A 15925-nucleotide genomic window follows, 5' to 3' on the forward strand; every position below is an offset into this window, starting at 1 on the left:
CGCCACGCTCCTATATAGGTTACTTAGCTCTCCATAGATTTATGTTTAGCCTTTTATAGATTGATATTACGAGCTGATTCCTGATTCCTATGACATTGACAAGTATGACCATATCCACAATAAAACTTTAATTAATTTTCCAGTTCTAGTGTTCGTTTTGTTTTGTGAGCGCGTCGGTTCTTTGTAGCACCAAAATTACATCCTCCAGAATTTACATAAGTCATCTTAAAATCTTACAGCAACTCAAGGGCAAGCACAACCAATATCCAGGATTGATTTGTTCAAAACTAGTCAAGCCTTCTCTGGCGCTATGGTGTGGAACTCCATTCCGTCTGTAATAAGATCATTAACCTCACTAAAGAGTTTTAAACAAGCTCTGCATAATCATTTTATGTCTACCTAGATGGCTATACTAGTCTTAACATGTGCAAGTAGCTGTCAACAATTGGCAAAGCTTTATGAATTACACAAATATGTTCTTTATCATATGTATTATGTGGAATTTATGTTGTGATTTTCCATCATCATCATCAAAATCATCATCATCATCATCATCGTCATCATTTACACCATATAATCATTATAAGCATTAGTGTAAACGTGGGTATCGTGTGAATTTTACCGTCGATCACTTTACATGTGTAACCTCAATTAACATGTTGCATGTTTCGCTTTCGATTTGTATGTTGCTTACTTTGTCATTTTGTTGTTTATGTTTATTTGCTTGTTTGCTTACTTGTCGATTTTTTGCTGGTTCGTTCGTTTACTTTGTTTATTTGTCATGTTGCTTTACTTGTTTATCATTTATTAGACATTTGTATTAGAAGTAAGGACCGGTTGTAAGAAAAGGCGTCGCCTTAAACCTCTATCCTTGAAAAATAAAGTTCCATCATCCCTCTCACTCTCTCTCTCTCTCTCTCTCTCTCTCTCTCTCTCTCTCTCTCTCTCTCTCTCTCTCTCTCTCTCTCTCTCTCTCTCTCTCTCTCTCTCTCTCTCTCTCTCTCTCTCTCTCTCTCTCTCTCTCTCTCTCTCTCTCTCTCTCTCTCTCTCTCTCTCTCTCTCTCTCTCTCTCTCTCTCTCTCTCTCTCTCTCTCTCTCTCTCTCTCTCTCTCTCTCTCTCTCTCTCTCTCTCTCTCTCTCTCTCTCTCTCTCTCTCTCTCTCTCTCTCTCTCTCTCTCTCTCTCTCTCTCTCTCTCTCTCTCTCTCTCTCTCTCTCTCTCTCTCTCTCTCTCTCTCTCTCTCTCTCTCTCTCTCTCTCTCTCTCTCTCTCTCTCTCTCTCTCTCTCTCTCTCTCTCTCTCTCTCTCTCTCTCTCTCTCTCTCTCTCTCTCTCTCTCTCTCTCTACGTGAATGTCCGTGTAAATGTGTGATTAGATTAGTCCCCTCTCTGGGCGAGGGCTGGTTGAATAAAAGCTCGTTGTATTGCTTATGCCACATCCCTCGAAAAAATTTTTTTATTTGATTTCATTTACACCCCCCCCCCCCCCATTCTGTTTCTATCCCAATTCCTTGCTAGATTCCTGTCGACCGGACTGTGCACTGACCTTCGACACACTTGGCAGAGTAGCACGTGCCTTCATCGCAAGCTGACTTCTCCACTTCACAGACCTCATTGTCTCCGCACACCTGAAAAACACATCGATAAGTACGGTTATCCTTCCCTTCAAACCTCCAACTTTCTCTTTCTTTTAATAATAATAATAATAATAATGCAAACTTTTATAGCGCTATTCTAGAAAAATGTCTACTCTTAGCGCTTTACAATACATTTGCATAAAGGACACATAAAAACAAATTCAGACTATGTTGTTTATCAAATAATGCGTCTCAAACAGTCTATTGACATAACAAGAAAACTTACAAAGGCACAGCTGCAAGAATGTCGAATTCACTATTTTTAACTCTGGGAATATGTCTCAAGACTTATTTCCACGAATGCATTTATGATGGGTAAGGTCCGTTTGTACAGTAAGTCTACAGGTAAGTCCGTCAGTTCGTTTATCTTTTTGGTTCACGAATGAGCAATGCGTGTGTGTGTGTGTGTGTGTGTGTGTGTGTGTGTGTGCGTGTGTGTGTGTGCCATCGCGTGTATAGATATATATGTGTGTGTGCCAGCATGTCACTCTGTCTATCAGCCTATATATCAATCAGCTTGCCTGTGTAGAGTCGTATAAGAATAATCACCCCAAAATCCTGTTCTTACCTGTTGTTCACATGGTGACTTGGCACACTCACACAAGGGGCAGCCCTGTGCGTCCTTGGCGTGACCCCACTGACACAACATGCGACACATCACTCCTGAGCACGTCTCGCCCGTACGCCCTGACACAGAAACAACACAATTCATGTATTCACCAGAGGAAGAGGAAAGAGAGGATGAGGATAAGGGTGGAGATTTGAGCACAAATGTATTCCCACCACCAAAAAAACGATAAGGATGCTGGGGAATATCGAGAAAGAGGATGGAGAGGATGAAGATGAAGATGCAAACTTGAGAGGAACTTAACTCCTAAAAAAAAGGAGGTGGATACAGAGGCATATAATGTGACACAGGAACAACACACCGACTTTATTTCACAAAGGAGGACTGAGAAAGATGAGCAAGAGGACGAGAATGAGAATGAAGATGTTTGCGCACCGGGACTGAGGTGCATGAATCAAAAGTGGATGCCCCCGAACGGGAGAGAACAAACCGCGGGTTCTGATTCGTTGAAATCACAACACATCTCAGTTTCAACCAATCCAACACCGCGGTGGGCTAGCTCCTACTAGAGACAAGAAACATCAACAACTACACTGTGTTTGTGAAAAAAACCTTTGTGTGACAATGTCCTCATTGCCATAATCGGCGATGCTGGTCAGTGACTCTGCCGTGACTTTTTTATGGGGGGGGATACGAACATTCTGATCCGGACGGACTGACGAACGCACGGACGGACAGAGGGAACATTTAATATTTATCGTGTAAGACGGTAAGGGACTTTTGAAATAAATTACAACTACTCCTGTTTAAAATATGAAAGCGTGACACTTACAGAAAAAGAAAGACAAAAATACCACTCAGCAAAATGTGTATAACTTGAGCTGAAGATTGCATAACACATTTTCTTGTGTTACTCTTTTGTTTGAAAAGCCACTGTCCTCGAAACTTCACAAAGTAAAGATGTAACATAGTACCACCCACTGTAACAAAAATTGAAACTCTTAGAATTTGTATGAGGTCAAGCTACTTTATCGCGTAGAATGACCGGACTCTGGTACCAGCAGAGAAGCAGTGTTTTGATTGCAAAATATGCCCCCTGAAAAAAAACCGGTGTACTACATGAGGGCATTCAGTATAAAGGACACACCATACCCCGTGAAAAGTATGGAACTCACCAATCGTCTCACATGTGTAGCCAGTCTTGGGACAGGTACCGTCTGTGTCCGTGCACACCTGGCACTGCTTACCTGCCGGGCATACCTGAGACAACACACACAAACCGAACTTATTCAACATCAGATACACAACCTGTCATTATTATATGTATTATTATTATTATTAAATACAGCGTCAAATTTGTATCACAATCCGAGATACTCAATATAGAGGTTGGGAGTTTCCGAAGCCCTGAAGATGCGTGACACTCTAAGAAAAACATCCAAGCGCTCTATGGTAAATTCCATTATATTTAGCAAATCGTGGCTAGTGGGACTCTCGCTCTAAACCCTCATGAAAGTGGAGCAGGTAAGTGACACCACTTTTGTTTAGAGGGGATCGACGATAGATAAAAGTCGCCTGACACATTTACTGATCGAAGGCCTTAGCGGCGCTGGCTTGACACCAGATGTCGTAATCGGCGTGGGTTCGGCCCCTACGTTTGGCAAGGGATTTATTTCCCAGAGTCAAATGTGTGCAGACTCTCCCCCCGTGTGGACGCACGCGCACGATACAGATCCCAAGTTAACAGCGAAAATCTCAGGGCGTGGAAACATGAATACACGAATGGTTGGAAAAAGAAGAACAATATGAATAGCTTCGTACTGCATGTATGTCAGCTCACTTTCCTGAGTAGGAAAGCATCCGAATTTCCATGAGGGTAACCTTACAGGACGATATGATACCAATCCCAATCCCAACACCAAGTCTTGCTGTTGAAGAAAGGGGACTGACTTTGCATTACGTATGAACTGACTTGTCCTCTGAGCTTTACTTTCTTTTGTCACTTGAACCGATTTCTTCTATGCCATAAAGTTTAATGATGTCAGTAACGCCGACAGAACAGATAATCAGTCAGTTACACGGGATAAACAGAGAATAGACGATTTTCGGAAATAACTTCGTCGGGTTTGTATGGGTTTTGAAAGAGTGAATTACCCTTGCTTTTCGTCTGACAAATAAATTCACGCGTGCTCCTGTCCACGTGTGTCCGACACACCCCTCGCTAGTGATTGGCCCCTCCAATGAACTGGGTGGCCGAGTGGTAACGCACTTGCTCTCGGAAGCGAGAGGTTGCGAGTTCGACCCTGGGTCAGGGCGTTAGCAATTTTCTCCCCCCTTTCCTAACCTAGGTGGTGGGTTCAAGTGCTAGTCTTTCGGGTGAGACGAAAAACCGAGGTCCCTTCGTGTACACTACATTGGGGTGTGCACGTTAAAGATCCCACGATTGACAAAAGGGTCTTTCCTGGCAAAATTGTATAGGCATAGATAAAAATGTCCACCAAAATACCCGTGTGACTTGGAATAATAGGCCGTGAAAAGTAGGATATGCGCCGAAATGGCTGCGATCTGCTGGCCGATGTGAATGCGTGATGTATTGTGTAAAAAAATTCCATCTCACACGGCATAAATAAATCCCTGCGCCTTGAATATGTGCGCGATATAAATTGCATAAAAAAATTTTTTTTAAATCCCTGCCCTTAGAACTGTACCCACAGAATACGCGCGATATAAGCCTCATATTGATTGATTGATTGAATGTTTGTCCAAGTAAAAAGCAAGGATATTCACTCTTTCACAACCCATACAAACCCGAGTTATTTTTGGAATTCGTCCAATTGGTTTATTACGGGTCTCGAAAAGCATTACCTGATGAAGATACGATAAACAATCATAACCAACATTTGGTTTAGCACTCAAAGAGTAACAAGGTCGACTGACCACCATAGAGCAAGGGTAACAATCATAACCAACATTTGGTTTAGCACTCAAAGAGTAACAAGGTCGACTGACCACCATAGAGCAAGGGTCCTTGCAGGCACACAGCTCACAGCCGTTCTTGTCCGTGATGCGTCCCATGGAACACAGCGAGCGGCACTGCACCAGAGGGCACGTCATGTCCGTCTCACACGTTGTCTGCAGCCCTTGACACACTGGACCCTGGCACCGCTCTGCGCCCGTCACCTTGCACTTCTGACCTGCTGGACAAGACTGAAAAACACGGAGGATCTTTGTACGATGATTGCCATACTTTTAAAGTGTTGTTTTGTGCGTGTTTTAGGAGCTCGGGTAAGATTTGGGCTTTAAGGAATACAAGAAATATACGCTCGCCTTACTTTTCCAGGGATCTTAACAGAAAGAGAAACTCACCACATTCCTGCAGGGGTCGTGGCATGAACACTTTGGACAGCCGTTGTGGTCAGCCTCCATGCCGTACTCACAGCCCATGCGACAGGCCGGGGGACACTCGGGGGACATAGCCGTCGTCTCGCCGTCCGCCCTACCCTCAGGGGGCTCTGTAGACAGTGGCAAATCGATCAGTCAATCGGTCAGTTAATTAGTCAATCGTTTTGCTCATTAGTCAATCGTATGAACATCTGACTTCTTAATTTTAAATTATATAAATATTGATATATTTGAAGATTTAAATTCACATTTGGTTAATCATATCCCGTCATGAAATAATATGTATGATTATGTGAGCTCTTAATATAAGTTTTAAACTTGTTGTGTTGCCTTGTAAGCATTTTGTGGTATCGTCTTAAGTCTCTATATGAATAACATTTTGTTTAATTCAATCGTTAGAACAGTGCGTGCGTGCTTGCGTGTTTGTGTGTGTGTGTGTGTGTGTGTGTGTGTGTGTGTGTGTGTGTGTGTGTGTGTATGTGTGTGTGTGTGCGTGCTTGTGTGTGTGTGTTTGTGTGTGTGCGCGCGCGCACGGGTGTGTGTGCGCGCGGGCTCACGTGTGGGCGTGCGTGATTGTATTAGTGTCTGACAGTGTTGCGCCGTTATATATCAAACTCAAATGAGGGAACATCCGTGTCTCTACCTGCAGGCAAGGTAGAGCAGCAGACACCATCACCGTTGGCACACTCCAGGTTGTCTCCCGTGCATTGGGAGCATGGGATGGAGGTAAAGAACTGGATGTTGACCACCCGCAGTAATGGCTGCACACCGTTCCCACATGTTGCCAGTTTGTTCAGTATCAGATTCCTTGCTGAAAATTTAACACACAAAATATTGACCATTGGCTTAACCCTATTTGGACTACATTGCCTCATATCTAAAGAAAAAAACGCGCTCATATTCGGTCAACACACGTGCCGGAAACCATGCCTCATATCTAAAGAAAAAAACGCGCTCATATTCGGTCAACACACGTGCCGGAAACCTGATTAACCGTAAAATGCCGGTATATTAGGCGCTGAGTGACGCATTTCGCTACCGGTAAAATCCTGTATCCGCCCAGAAAGAGTTAAATGTTCTCTCCTAGTTAAGCATCACACACTCCCGCTGTGAATAAAACAGCATGCATTGTGTACCGTTTGTAGTTCAACTTTGGCCTTGGTTAAAATGTTCAAACTAAAACCAAGGGCTAGGTTGACATTTTAAACAAAGGGTGCCATGGGTGTAAAGAAGGTAAATAGAGGCAAAAATCAATGTGGATTAAATCACATCCCACATATAAATACCTTTTTTTATGGCTGACTGTAACATGGTTACTATAAGCTGTGATTTTATTTCGTGATATGATCACAATGTTTCAGTTGATTTATTCAGTTATTGCGTGGGACTATAGCCAAAGCAAATTCTGTGTGTACCCATCAAATATACAATATAAAGCTCCATTGCAATGTTTTGTATTGTCTAGTCTTGTCTGTATTGTTTAGAACAGCCTTTGACTGCAGTGTATGTCCCTTCTATGATAAACGTTTTATTTTGTATGTCCATATCAGGTAAAATATGGTTTGCAGCTCGGAACAACCACCATGATGTTTGTTTGCGCCCATGCGCTTTGGTGTGATGTACAGCAACTGTTGCGATCATTCACCCAAAGTTCTGTTTGTAGCTGCGTAGGAATCATTAAATATCATTGCACGGAAACAAAAATTCCCAGAAGAGATTTTTCGAATCCAAACTCTTCAGGCCCATCACATAGGAAAGTCTCTCGGAATTCCCAACGTGAGTTAAAAATGGAAAAAATCAGTAATCTCTCTAACGTCCTCAGATACTATGGACGCTTACATAAGTGGACTCGTCCACTAAAATCGAATCTATCCAAATCCAGTACGGGCAATACGCCACTAACACAGTCCTGGGTGCTTTGCGCGTCCTTCGTGTTCTTGCAATAGATACATCGATCGTCACCAAATACATCAACAACAGCCGCATCAACTGTGGGGCATGTGCCACTGACCCAGTGATGGATGAATACCTTGTCCTTCAGTGGCCACAAAAATGAAGAATAAATATAACCTGTCTTTGTGGGCCTAAGAAGCTGGCTCCCACCCAAAGGAAAACATAGCCTTACAACCTGTGTTTGCACTAGCCGATCTTGAGAAGTCGAGTGAGCAAGTTTCGTTTCATCGCGTGTCCCTTCACTACTATATATGTCGGAGCAGACTCACTTGTCTTGGCTCACTGTTCATGGCTGAAGGACGTTCACTTTCAATGCGGTTTATATACAATAGGCCACTACTGTACATTGGAAACAAACACTGAAGGACTTTCCATTGCGGCGTACATTTTGAATGCGGTTTGGAAAGTAGGCCACTGCTGCTTATAGTAAACATAGTTTGTTTTCGGTTTTTTGGTTTTGTTTTTTAAATAGAAGGTAAACAATCGTCAGTTTGTTTACTCCCCCACTTAACATATTGTCCGCAACCACATCAAGCGTAAATGGCGTCAGTTGTAAAGAAACTGTAATGATTTCATGCTATAGTATCGAGGGGGGGGGGGGGGCTGGATGGCGTTGTTGTCACTTGAAATAACAAACAAAAACACTTGTAGAGGTATAAGAAGGAATGTCAGCCGCCGGGTGAATAACCGTTACTAATGAATGAAGGTTTTCAGCATGTCATAATCATGATGGCTGGGTAGGCTACACTTGTGGCGTTTATGAGGAATGTGAGATGTGCTATCAAGCAACACACACACACACACACACACACACCCACACATACACACACATACACACACACGCACACACCCACACACGCACACGCATACACACACACACACACACACACACACACACACACACCAAAACACTTTGGTTATTTGCAATAAATAAAAGTTTAGAAGCGATCTTGGTAATGTTTCGTAATGAAGACAGAGACCAACGTAAATTTGTTCTATAACATGTAGGACAGTCCCCATTTGCGCTAGTAGGCCATACACCTTCGACAGAAATCATGGTAGAAGAGGAACTCGTCTTCGTGTGTGGATCTTGGCAGTACCGATGAGCGCAGTTCTCATTGAACGCTTTTTTTTTCCTCCAACGAGCTGCTTCATTTTCTCTGTCAATCTAATGTACACAAATATTTCTTGCATTTGCGCGCGGCTAGAAACTGCAAAGCCTCGACTGAAAACTTTCATGTTTTATACCTATTGTCTTGTCATGGGTAAATTGCAGCCGTCGCTTGGGATGTAGCGAAAACATACCGCGGTGTTAACGAAACATTAAACAAGAGGCGAAGCCTTCAAGGCTCACGTAAGAAATCGACAAACAGTAACACAAACTCAATCACTCCGTCACACATACACACACACACACACACACACACACACACACACACACACACACACACACACACACACACACACACACACACACACACACACACACACACAGAGTGAGCATAGGTGAAACTGTGCAAGAAAGCGAGACACTAGATCTGCCAACTAGTCTCGGCCCGCTCACAATAACAATGACCGAGACTTTCAGTAATTCCTTCGCGTGACGTCTAACCCTCTTACGTCATAATGTGACGTCTTCAAATGTTAAAGTTTCTATCACACACGTCAAACACTTTTGACCGAGACGTAATCTTCTTAAATGCGAGCTTTATCCATAGACTCGGAAATGTTAAAGTTTCTATCACACACACACGCACGCACGCACGCACGCACGCACAGACAGACAAAAGTTAGCATCGCATAGGCTACACTTACGTGAGCCAAAAACAGATTGGGCGTCAAGTATTACGTCTTCACAGAAAGTGTCCATACTGCAGCCAACGGTGGGTATGTAACCGATAAAAACTAAATTAACGGAGTTATGCCTATGGGCGTTACATATTACGCCTTCACACACACAAATAAATTCATAACAAAAAAAGAAGTGTGTTTTGATAGTCTTGGTGTGCTTCCTTTTCTTATAACCCTGTAAGCTTGTACCGGAAGTGCACTTTCTCCTTCTTGAATGTTTACCATCGCAGAGGGTGAGAATATGTATCTTTGTCACTATGAAGATCACACAGTCTGTTACTCATCCTGACAATAAAAAGCAACACTGTCTTGTTTATGAATGCACCCTATAGCCTCTCCACGCCTCCCATAACCGCCACCCCCGCCAAACACACGCGCGCGCGCGAGGCGCACCCACCAACACAGACGAAAGCAGACTCCGTTGTTGCAAAGGATCAAGGGATTTGAGGAACAAGAAGAAGATAGCACTTTACTCAAACACTGCAGGGCAGGCAAGGGTTTGTCTTAATCAGGTTAAACACATAAGACATGGCGGCAGCGGCTTCAGATCTTAAAATATATGTGTGAAACGTGTTTGGGCGTTTTGGAGAAGGGGTTCAAATTCTGTGTCGGATTACATTTTATGTTTTAGTTGAGGGGAACACGAGAGTAAAAATTCACTTAGTCGTCAAAAAATTCCTATTTAGGAACTGCAAAACGGCGATAATGGATATTACTAAATTACAATATTAATGTCATAAAATTTCCCAGAAAAGCGTTCCACATAAAGAACATATTCGTTTGCGGAAGCTAGCCTACAAAACCAGTTTTATAATTGTGCAAGCATTAAGCTGAAATGCATACGGCATTTAAAGAAAACAAAAGTATTCTATCCTCTACGATTTCATGCATCCGAGTTTAATTCTGTTATAAGCGCAAATTCAGGTGATATATTCCACCTATGAAATGCTTTGATGTGTTCAATGCATACAAACGCTGTACCAAAACTTGATCACCCGTCAGTGTGCGCCGTATAAAGTATCAGAGAAGAGGAGGTTAAAAAAAAAAGATTGGAAGGATCTGTTTAAAACATTCAAGTCCCAACTCAACGACATGCTTACTTTTACACGGGAGGAAGGGAGCGGTTGGGGTCAGAAAGTATTGCCACTCTGTGCTAAAAATGAATATGAATGGAGCTAGCTATGCATGGTAGCTACGTCATACCCACGTCTCCACGCGACGCCTACAGCAAATATTTTGTAACGGTAGTCCAAGTGTTGTTATAATCTCCAAGAATTTAGAAAATGTTTCTTTCGCTTCATAATGAGACCCATATAAGCCGTTGCGTCCGATGTCTCTCCCCTTCTCCACTCGCCTGGCGAAACAGTGATGACTAGTTGGATGCAGTCACAATATGTTTGCCCTTCGGTCCAAGCAAAACACGCAGCCTCTTGTCGTTTTTTTAATGCATTCACAATGCAAGCAATTAACATGTCTTTGAATCCGTGGTAGGTCTTCTTTACTCACACGTGCTTTGCTGTATAATTTTCTTTGTCGTTTGTTGTGCCCTTGAGTCATTGTTAAACAGTTCAAGTCACAGCTCAGTGTTCGGATGTACCAGGTAGCTCGGTACGAGGATGTGTTACTGGCTGTGTTTTCTTTCTGGGGTGTTCAGCGATAGATACACATGATGTGTTATGTTTCGCATACTGCATTCAAGGCAAATAGAGACTAACTTTCCTCAAGGAAACATTTCTCAAGTCGACAAGAAGTTGATGGGGGTGTTTAGCAGAGCATTTGAGAACATTCGCTTCTAACGCGCAACACTCGCTTATCATGACTTAACTTCTTTTTCTTCTTCTTCTTCTTCTTCTGCATTCATAAGCTGAAACGTGTTCACGTGTATGAACGTTTTTACCACGCCATTTAGACAGCCATACGCCGCTTTCGATGGATGCATGCTTAGTATCTTCGTGTTTCTATAACCCACAAAACTCTGACATGGACTGTTACAGGATCTTTTCTGTGCGCACATGGCGTGTACACACAAAGGGGTATACGGCTCTAGCATGTCTGCACATAATTTGACTTGCAAAATTAACACACATGGTAAACATTAAATTGCAATCACAATGTATGCAACTTCTGCAAGTAGAATTATATTATAGTATCGCACACAGTGTTCACAGCTGGTTACCAAAATTGTGTTCAAAAGCGGAACATTTCAATTAAGAGTGAAACATCAGTAAAAATAGAGATCGTCTTACCAACACACTCTTGTTGTATCCTGCAGTCTGTGTCGTTGTTTATATTACATCTTTTCACTTGTCGGCATTCTTGATTTCTTGAACATGTCTGAAAATAAACATAAGGACAGGGATTATTCCAGTGCTGAAGCTGAAAAAAAATATATTAAGAAACTAGAAAGAAGAAGAAAAAAACTATAGATGGCGCTTGTATTACAATAGAATTAAGAAGGAAAAAAATGAAGAAAAACACATACAAGCAGGTAGACAGGTGGGGTGGGAGGGGGGGGGTGTATAGGGGGTAGGGGGTCGATATCAAACACCTGTAAGTGCATGTGCGTGGGTGCGTGTATCTGTAATGTTCATCTATGCGTGCCTGTACTTGTGTCAGTGTGTGTGTGTGTATCTATATATATATATATATATATATATATGTTTTTGTGTGTGTGTGTGTGTGTGTGTGTGTGTGTGTGTCTGTGTGAGTGTGTGTGTGTGTGTGTGTGAGTGTGCGTGCGTGCGTGCATGTGTGCGTGCGTGTGTGTGTGTGAGTGTGCGTGCGTGCGTGCGTGCATGAGTGCGTGCGTGCATGCGTGCGTGCGTGCGTGTGAATGTGTGTGTGCGTGTAAGCGTGCGTGCGTGCGTGCGTGCGTGTGTGTATCTCTTTGAGTGTGTCCGTGTCTGTGTGTGTGTGTTTGTGTGTGTGTGTGTGTGTGTGTGTATGTGTGTGTGTGTGTGTCTGTGTGTGTGTATGTGTGTTTGTGGGTGTGGGTGTTTGTGTGTGTGGGTGTGTGTGCGTGCGTGCGTGCGTGCGTGCGTGCGTCTGTGTCTGCCACCATATGCACTCCAACCCGTCTGAACGTTCTCATCATCTCACTCTCTATACACAGCCCACACTTTAAGCCTGCTCATCCTCAAAGGCGGGGTGTGGGAGGCCCGCGAGGTGAACTATCTCACCAAGGTGTCGCATTCACACAGCCTCATCAGCATGCCAAACATGCTCCCCCTCGGCCCACACCGGGCCCCACCTTGTCAACACTTGGCCATGTACTCCGTCCGGACATTCTCAACCAGAACAGAGCTTTAACGTCTTCATCATCCTACCTTCACAATCAGTACATCATTTCTCGGTCTTTGCCGACCTAACAGTCGAAACCATCACAATCAGTAAATCATCTTCCCGGTCTTCAACGTCCTTTCAGTCAAAACCTTCACAATCGGTACGGCTCTTACCGGAATTCAACGTCCTTACAGTCAAAACCTTCACATTTGTGCTTATCGTACAAGTCTTGAACGTCTCTTCAGTCAAAACCTTCACAATCGGTACGGCTCTTACCGGAATTCAACGTCCTTACAGTCAAAACCTTCACATTTGTGCTTATCGTACAAGTCTTGAACGTCTCTTCAGTCAAAACCTTCACAATCGGTACGGCTCTTACCGGAATTCAACGTCCTTACAGTCAAAACCTTCACATTTGTGCTTATCGTCCAAGTCTTGAACGTCTCTTCAGTCAAAACCTTCACAATCGGTACGGCTCTTACCGGAATTCAACGTCCTTACAGTCAAAACCTTCACATTTGTGCTTATCGTCCAAGTCTTGAACGTCTCTTCAGTCAAAACCTTCACAATCGGTACATGTCTTCCCGGTCTTCAACGAGCTTGCCGCCAAAACCTTTACATTGGAACACATCTTCTCGGTATCCAACGTCCTTACAGTCAAAACCTTCACAATCGGTACATATATTCCCGTTCTTCAACGTCCCTACAATCAAACCTGTCACACACGGTACATATCTTCACGGTCTTCAACGCCCATTCAGTCAAAACCTTCACAATCGGTACAGCTCTTAGCGTAATGCAACGTCCTTACAGTCAAAATTTCCCAATCCGTACACATCTTCACGGGCTTACCGTCAAAACATTCACAGTCTGTACATATCTTCCCTGTCCGCAACGTCCTTACAGTTAAAACCTTCTATTCCCAATCGGTACATATCTTCCCTGTCCGCAACGTCCTTACAGTTAAAACCTTCCCAATCGGTATATTATCTTCCCTGTCCGCAACGTCCTTACAGTTAAAACCTTCCCAATCGGTATATTATCTTCCCTGTCCGCAACGTCCTTACAGTTAAAACCTTCCCAATCGGTATATTATCTTCCCTGTCCGCAACGTCCTTACAGTTAAAACCTTCTATTCCCGATCGGTACATATCTTCCCTGTCCGCAACGTCCTTACAGTTAAAACCTTCCCAATCGGTATATTATCTTCCCTGTCCGCAACGTCCTTACAGTCAAAACTTTACCAGTCTGTATATATCTTCCCTGTCCGCAACGTCCTTACAGTCAAAACTTTACCAGTCTGTATATATCTTCCCTGTCCGCAACGTCCTTACAGTCAAAACTTTACCAGTCTGTATATATCTTCCCTGTCCGCAACGTCCTTACAGTTAAAACCTTCTATTCCCAATCGGTACATATCTTCCCTGTCCGCAACGTCCTTACAGTCAAAACCTTCCCAGTCGGTAATCATTTTCTCGGTCTTCACATTCCTTATTCTCCAAACCTTCACAATCGGCACAGATATTGTATTATTCTCAACGGACCTTCACATGTTTGCACGATTTATTTTCATCGAATGGGGCCCACTTGAGGGGAATACATACCATTCATCGCAATACTAAATTTCCTATTAGCATAGATATTTCAATGTCTTTGTCTACATGCCTATATTTACACATCTTCACTGCCTAGAACTCCATCCCATCTTCGCCCATCCTTGTTCCAACGAAGGTTGAAAACGTGGCAAAGGCCAAGCCGAGTCAAGCTCGGTTTAGCAGCAGTGGCAATGAGATGAGCATCCACACGTATGCTTCTTCTCTGAACCTGCGCTATTTTGTGGGGTTTGGGAAATGCTTCCTTGTTGACTGGGGTATTGAGAACGTGTCTCCGTTGTTTGGTCGGGGTTTTGAAAGTGTGTCTCTGTTAATTTTGTTAGAAGTATTTCTCTGTTTCTTTGGGGCTTTGGAACGGTGTTGTCTGTCTCTTTACTACTGTATAATTATCCCAGAAGCCCAAAACTGCACCTAATACCGCTATAGGATTCGCTGGCATGCACAAGGTTAAGCATGGTTTTCAAGATGAACGAACCAGGATATCCTGACACCTATTGAAGGTTGACACTTTTTTTCTTGAGGGGGTAGTGTTGTTTTGGGATTACCAAAGGCGTAAATAAAGTAATTACATGTAATAGACCCTTTGGTGAAGTTAGTTTACAATTGCACGTATTTTTCGTTTTGCGTGTTTGTCTGTTCTGCACCGTATCTCGCACGTAATTGTGCACAGAACGTGGTATACCTTTGATCTCAATAAAAACCACATCACGAGAGTTACGGTTTCGTCTTCAGAAGTAAGTTCTTGTCGTGACCGATCAAAACATTAAAAATGTTTGTACCTTTGTTCAGTACCTTTTCTATATATTTGTCTGAATCTGTCTTATACGCACATGAAAATACATTTCCAACAAATACAGGCATAAGATCATAATATAATACTAAGGGCTGAAAGCAAACACAAATGCACTTAGATACGACAACAAAACAGTATAATGATAATAAAAAAAATCATGTTTTATAATTTATAAGGAAATCCAAGCTTTATGAAAACAGTCGCCTTGGCAGGAAATCTTTCAACACTACAATTTCAAAATCAATAATAATAGTCATCGCAAAAGTTCCAAACAGTCAAAAAATGTTTTAAAGAAACCGATGAGTTAGAATGTTGTACAAATAGGGAAAGCAAACAAATTAAAAGAAAGAAAGAAAGATGGCCAAAACTGAAAGAAAGGACACCCTTAGAAACGGGTTTAAATATGAAAACAGAGAATGGGAGATTTAAAAAGGAAACCAAATAAACAGACATTTAGAAGGAAACAGCAGCGTCAGCACATAATCAAAGCACAGCTAATAACTCAAACCATCAGTACGGGAAGTTATGAAAGCAACAAAATAAAAAAACAAGAAAGGTAGGTCGTCGGAACGTTTCGTATTGACAAAACAATAAATTCACAAATTATATCGACCCAACGGTCTTTTAAGTTTTTTTCTACCTTTCTTGTTTTTTAATTCTGAATTTTGGAACGTTGGCAGCCTCTTTGTTTTTGGATTTATTTTATGAAAGCAACAGTTTGACAGCAACAACCCATTAAAACACCAAACAACAAAACAAAAGCCGAGGCAATTGCGAAGATAACAGAATGATGAAGAGTACCTATATTCACAAAACAAAGCATTCAATG

At 42.6% G+C, this 15925-nt stretch overlaps 1 protein-coding gene across 1 annotated transcript in view; it reads right to left on the minus strand.

Annotated features, from left to right (window-relative positions):
• LOC138962442 (keratin-associated protein 10-4-like) overlaps positions 1-15925 on the minus strand; it is a 59326-nt gene that overhangs the window by 16596 nt on the left and 26805 nt on the right. Inside the window, exons 3-9 of the mRNA XM_070334250.1 lie at positions 11655-11742; positions 6248-6415; positions 5569-5714; positions 5212-5409; positions 3378-3462; positions 2203-2321; positions 1544-1625 (exon numbers count right to left, since the gene is read on the minus strand). Coding sequence (XP_070190351.1) covers positions 1544-1625; positions 2203-2321; positions 3378-3462; positions 5212-5409; positions 5569-5714; positions 6248-6415; positions 11655-11742 — 886 coding nt within the window. The remainder of the gene's footprint in view (positions 1-1543; positions 1626-2202; positions 2322-3377; positions 3463-5211; positions 5410-5568; positions 5715-6247; positions 6416-11654; positions 11743-15925) is intronic.

The sequence above is a fragment of the Littorina saxatilis genome, linkage group LG3 (genome assembly GCF_037325665.1).
Source record: "Littorina saxatilis isolate snail1 linkage group LG3, US_GU_Lsax_2.0, whole genome shotgun sequence".
Classification (NCBI taxonomy): domain Eukaryota; kingdom Metazoa; phylum Mollusca; class Gastropoda; order Littorinimorpha; family Littorinidae; genus Littorina; species Littorina saxatilis.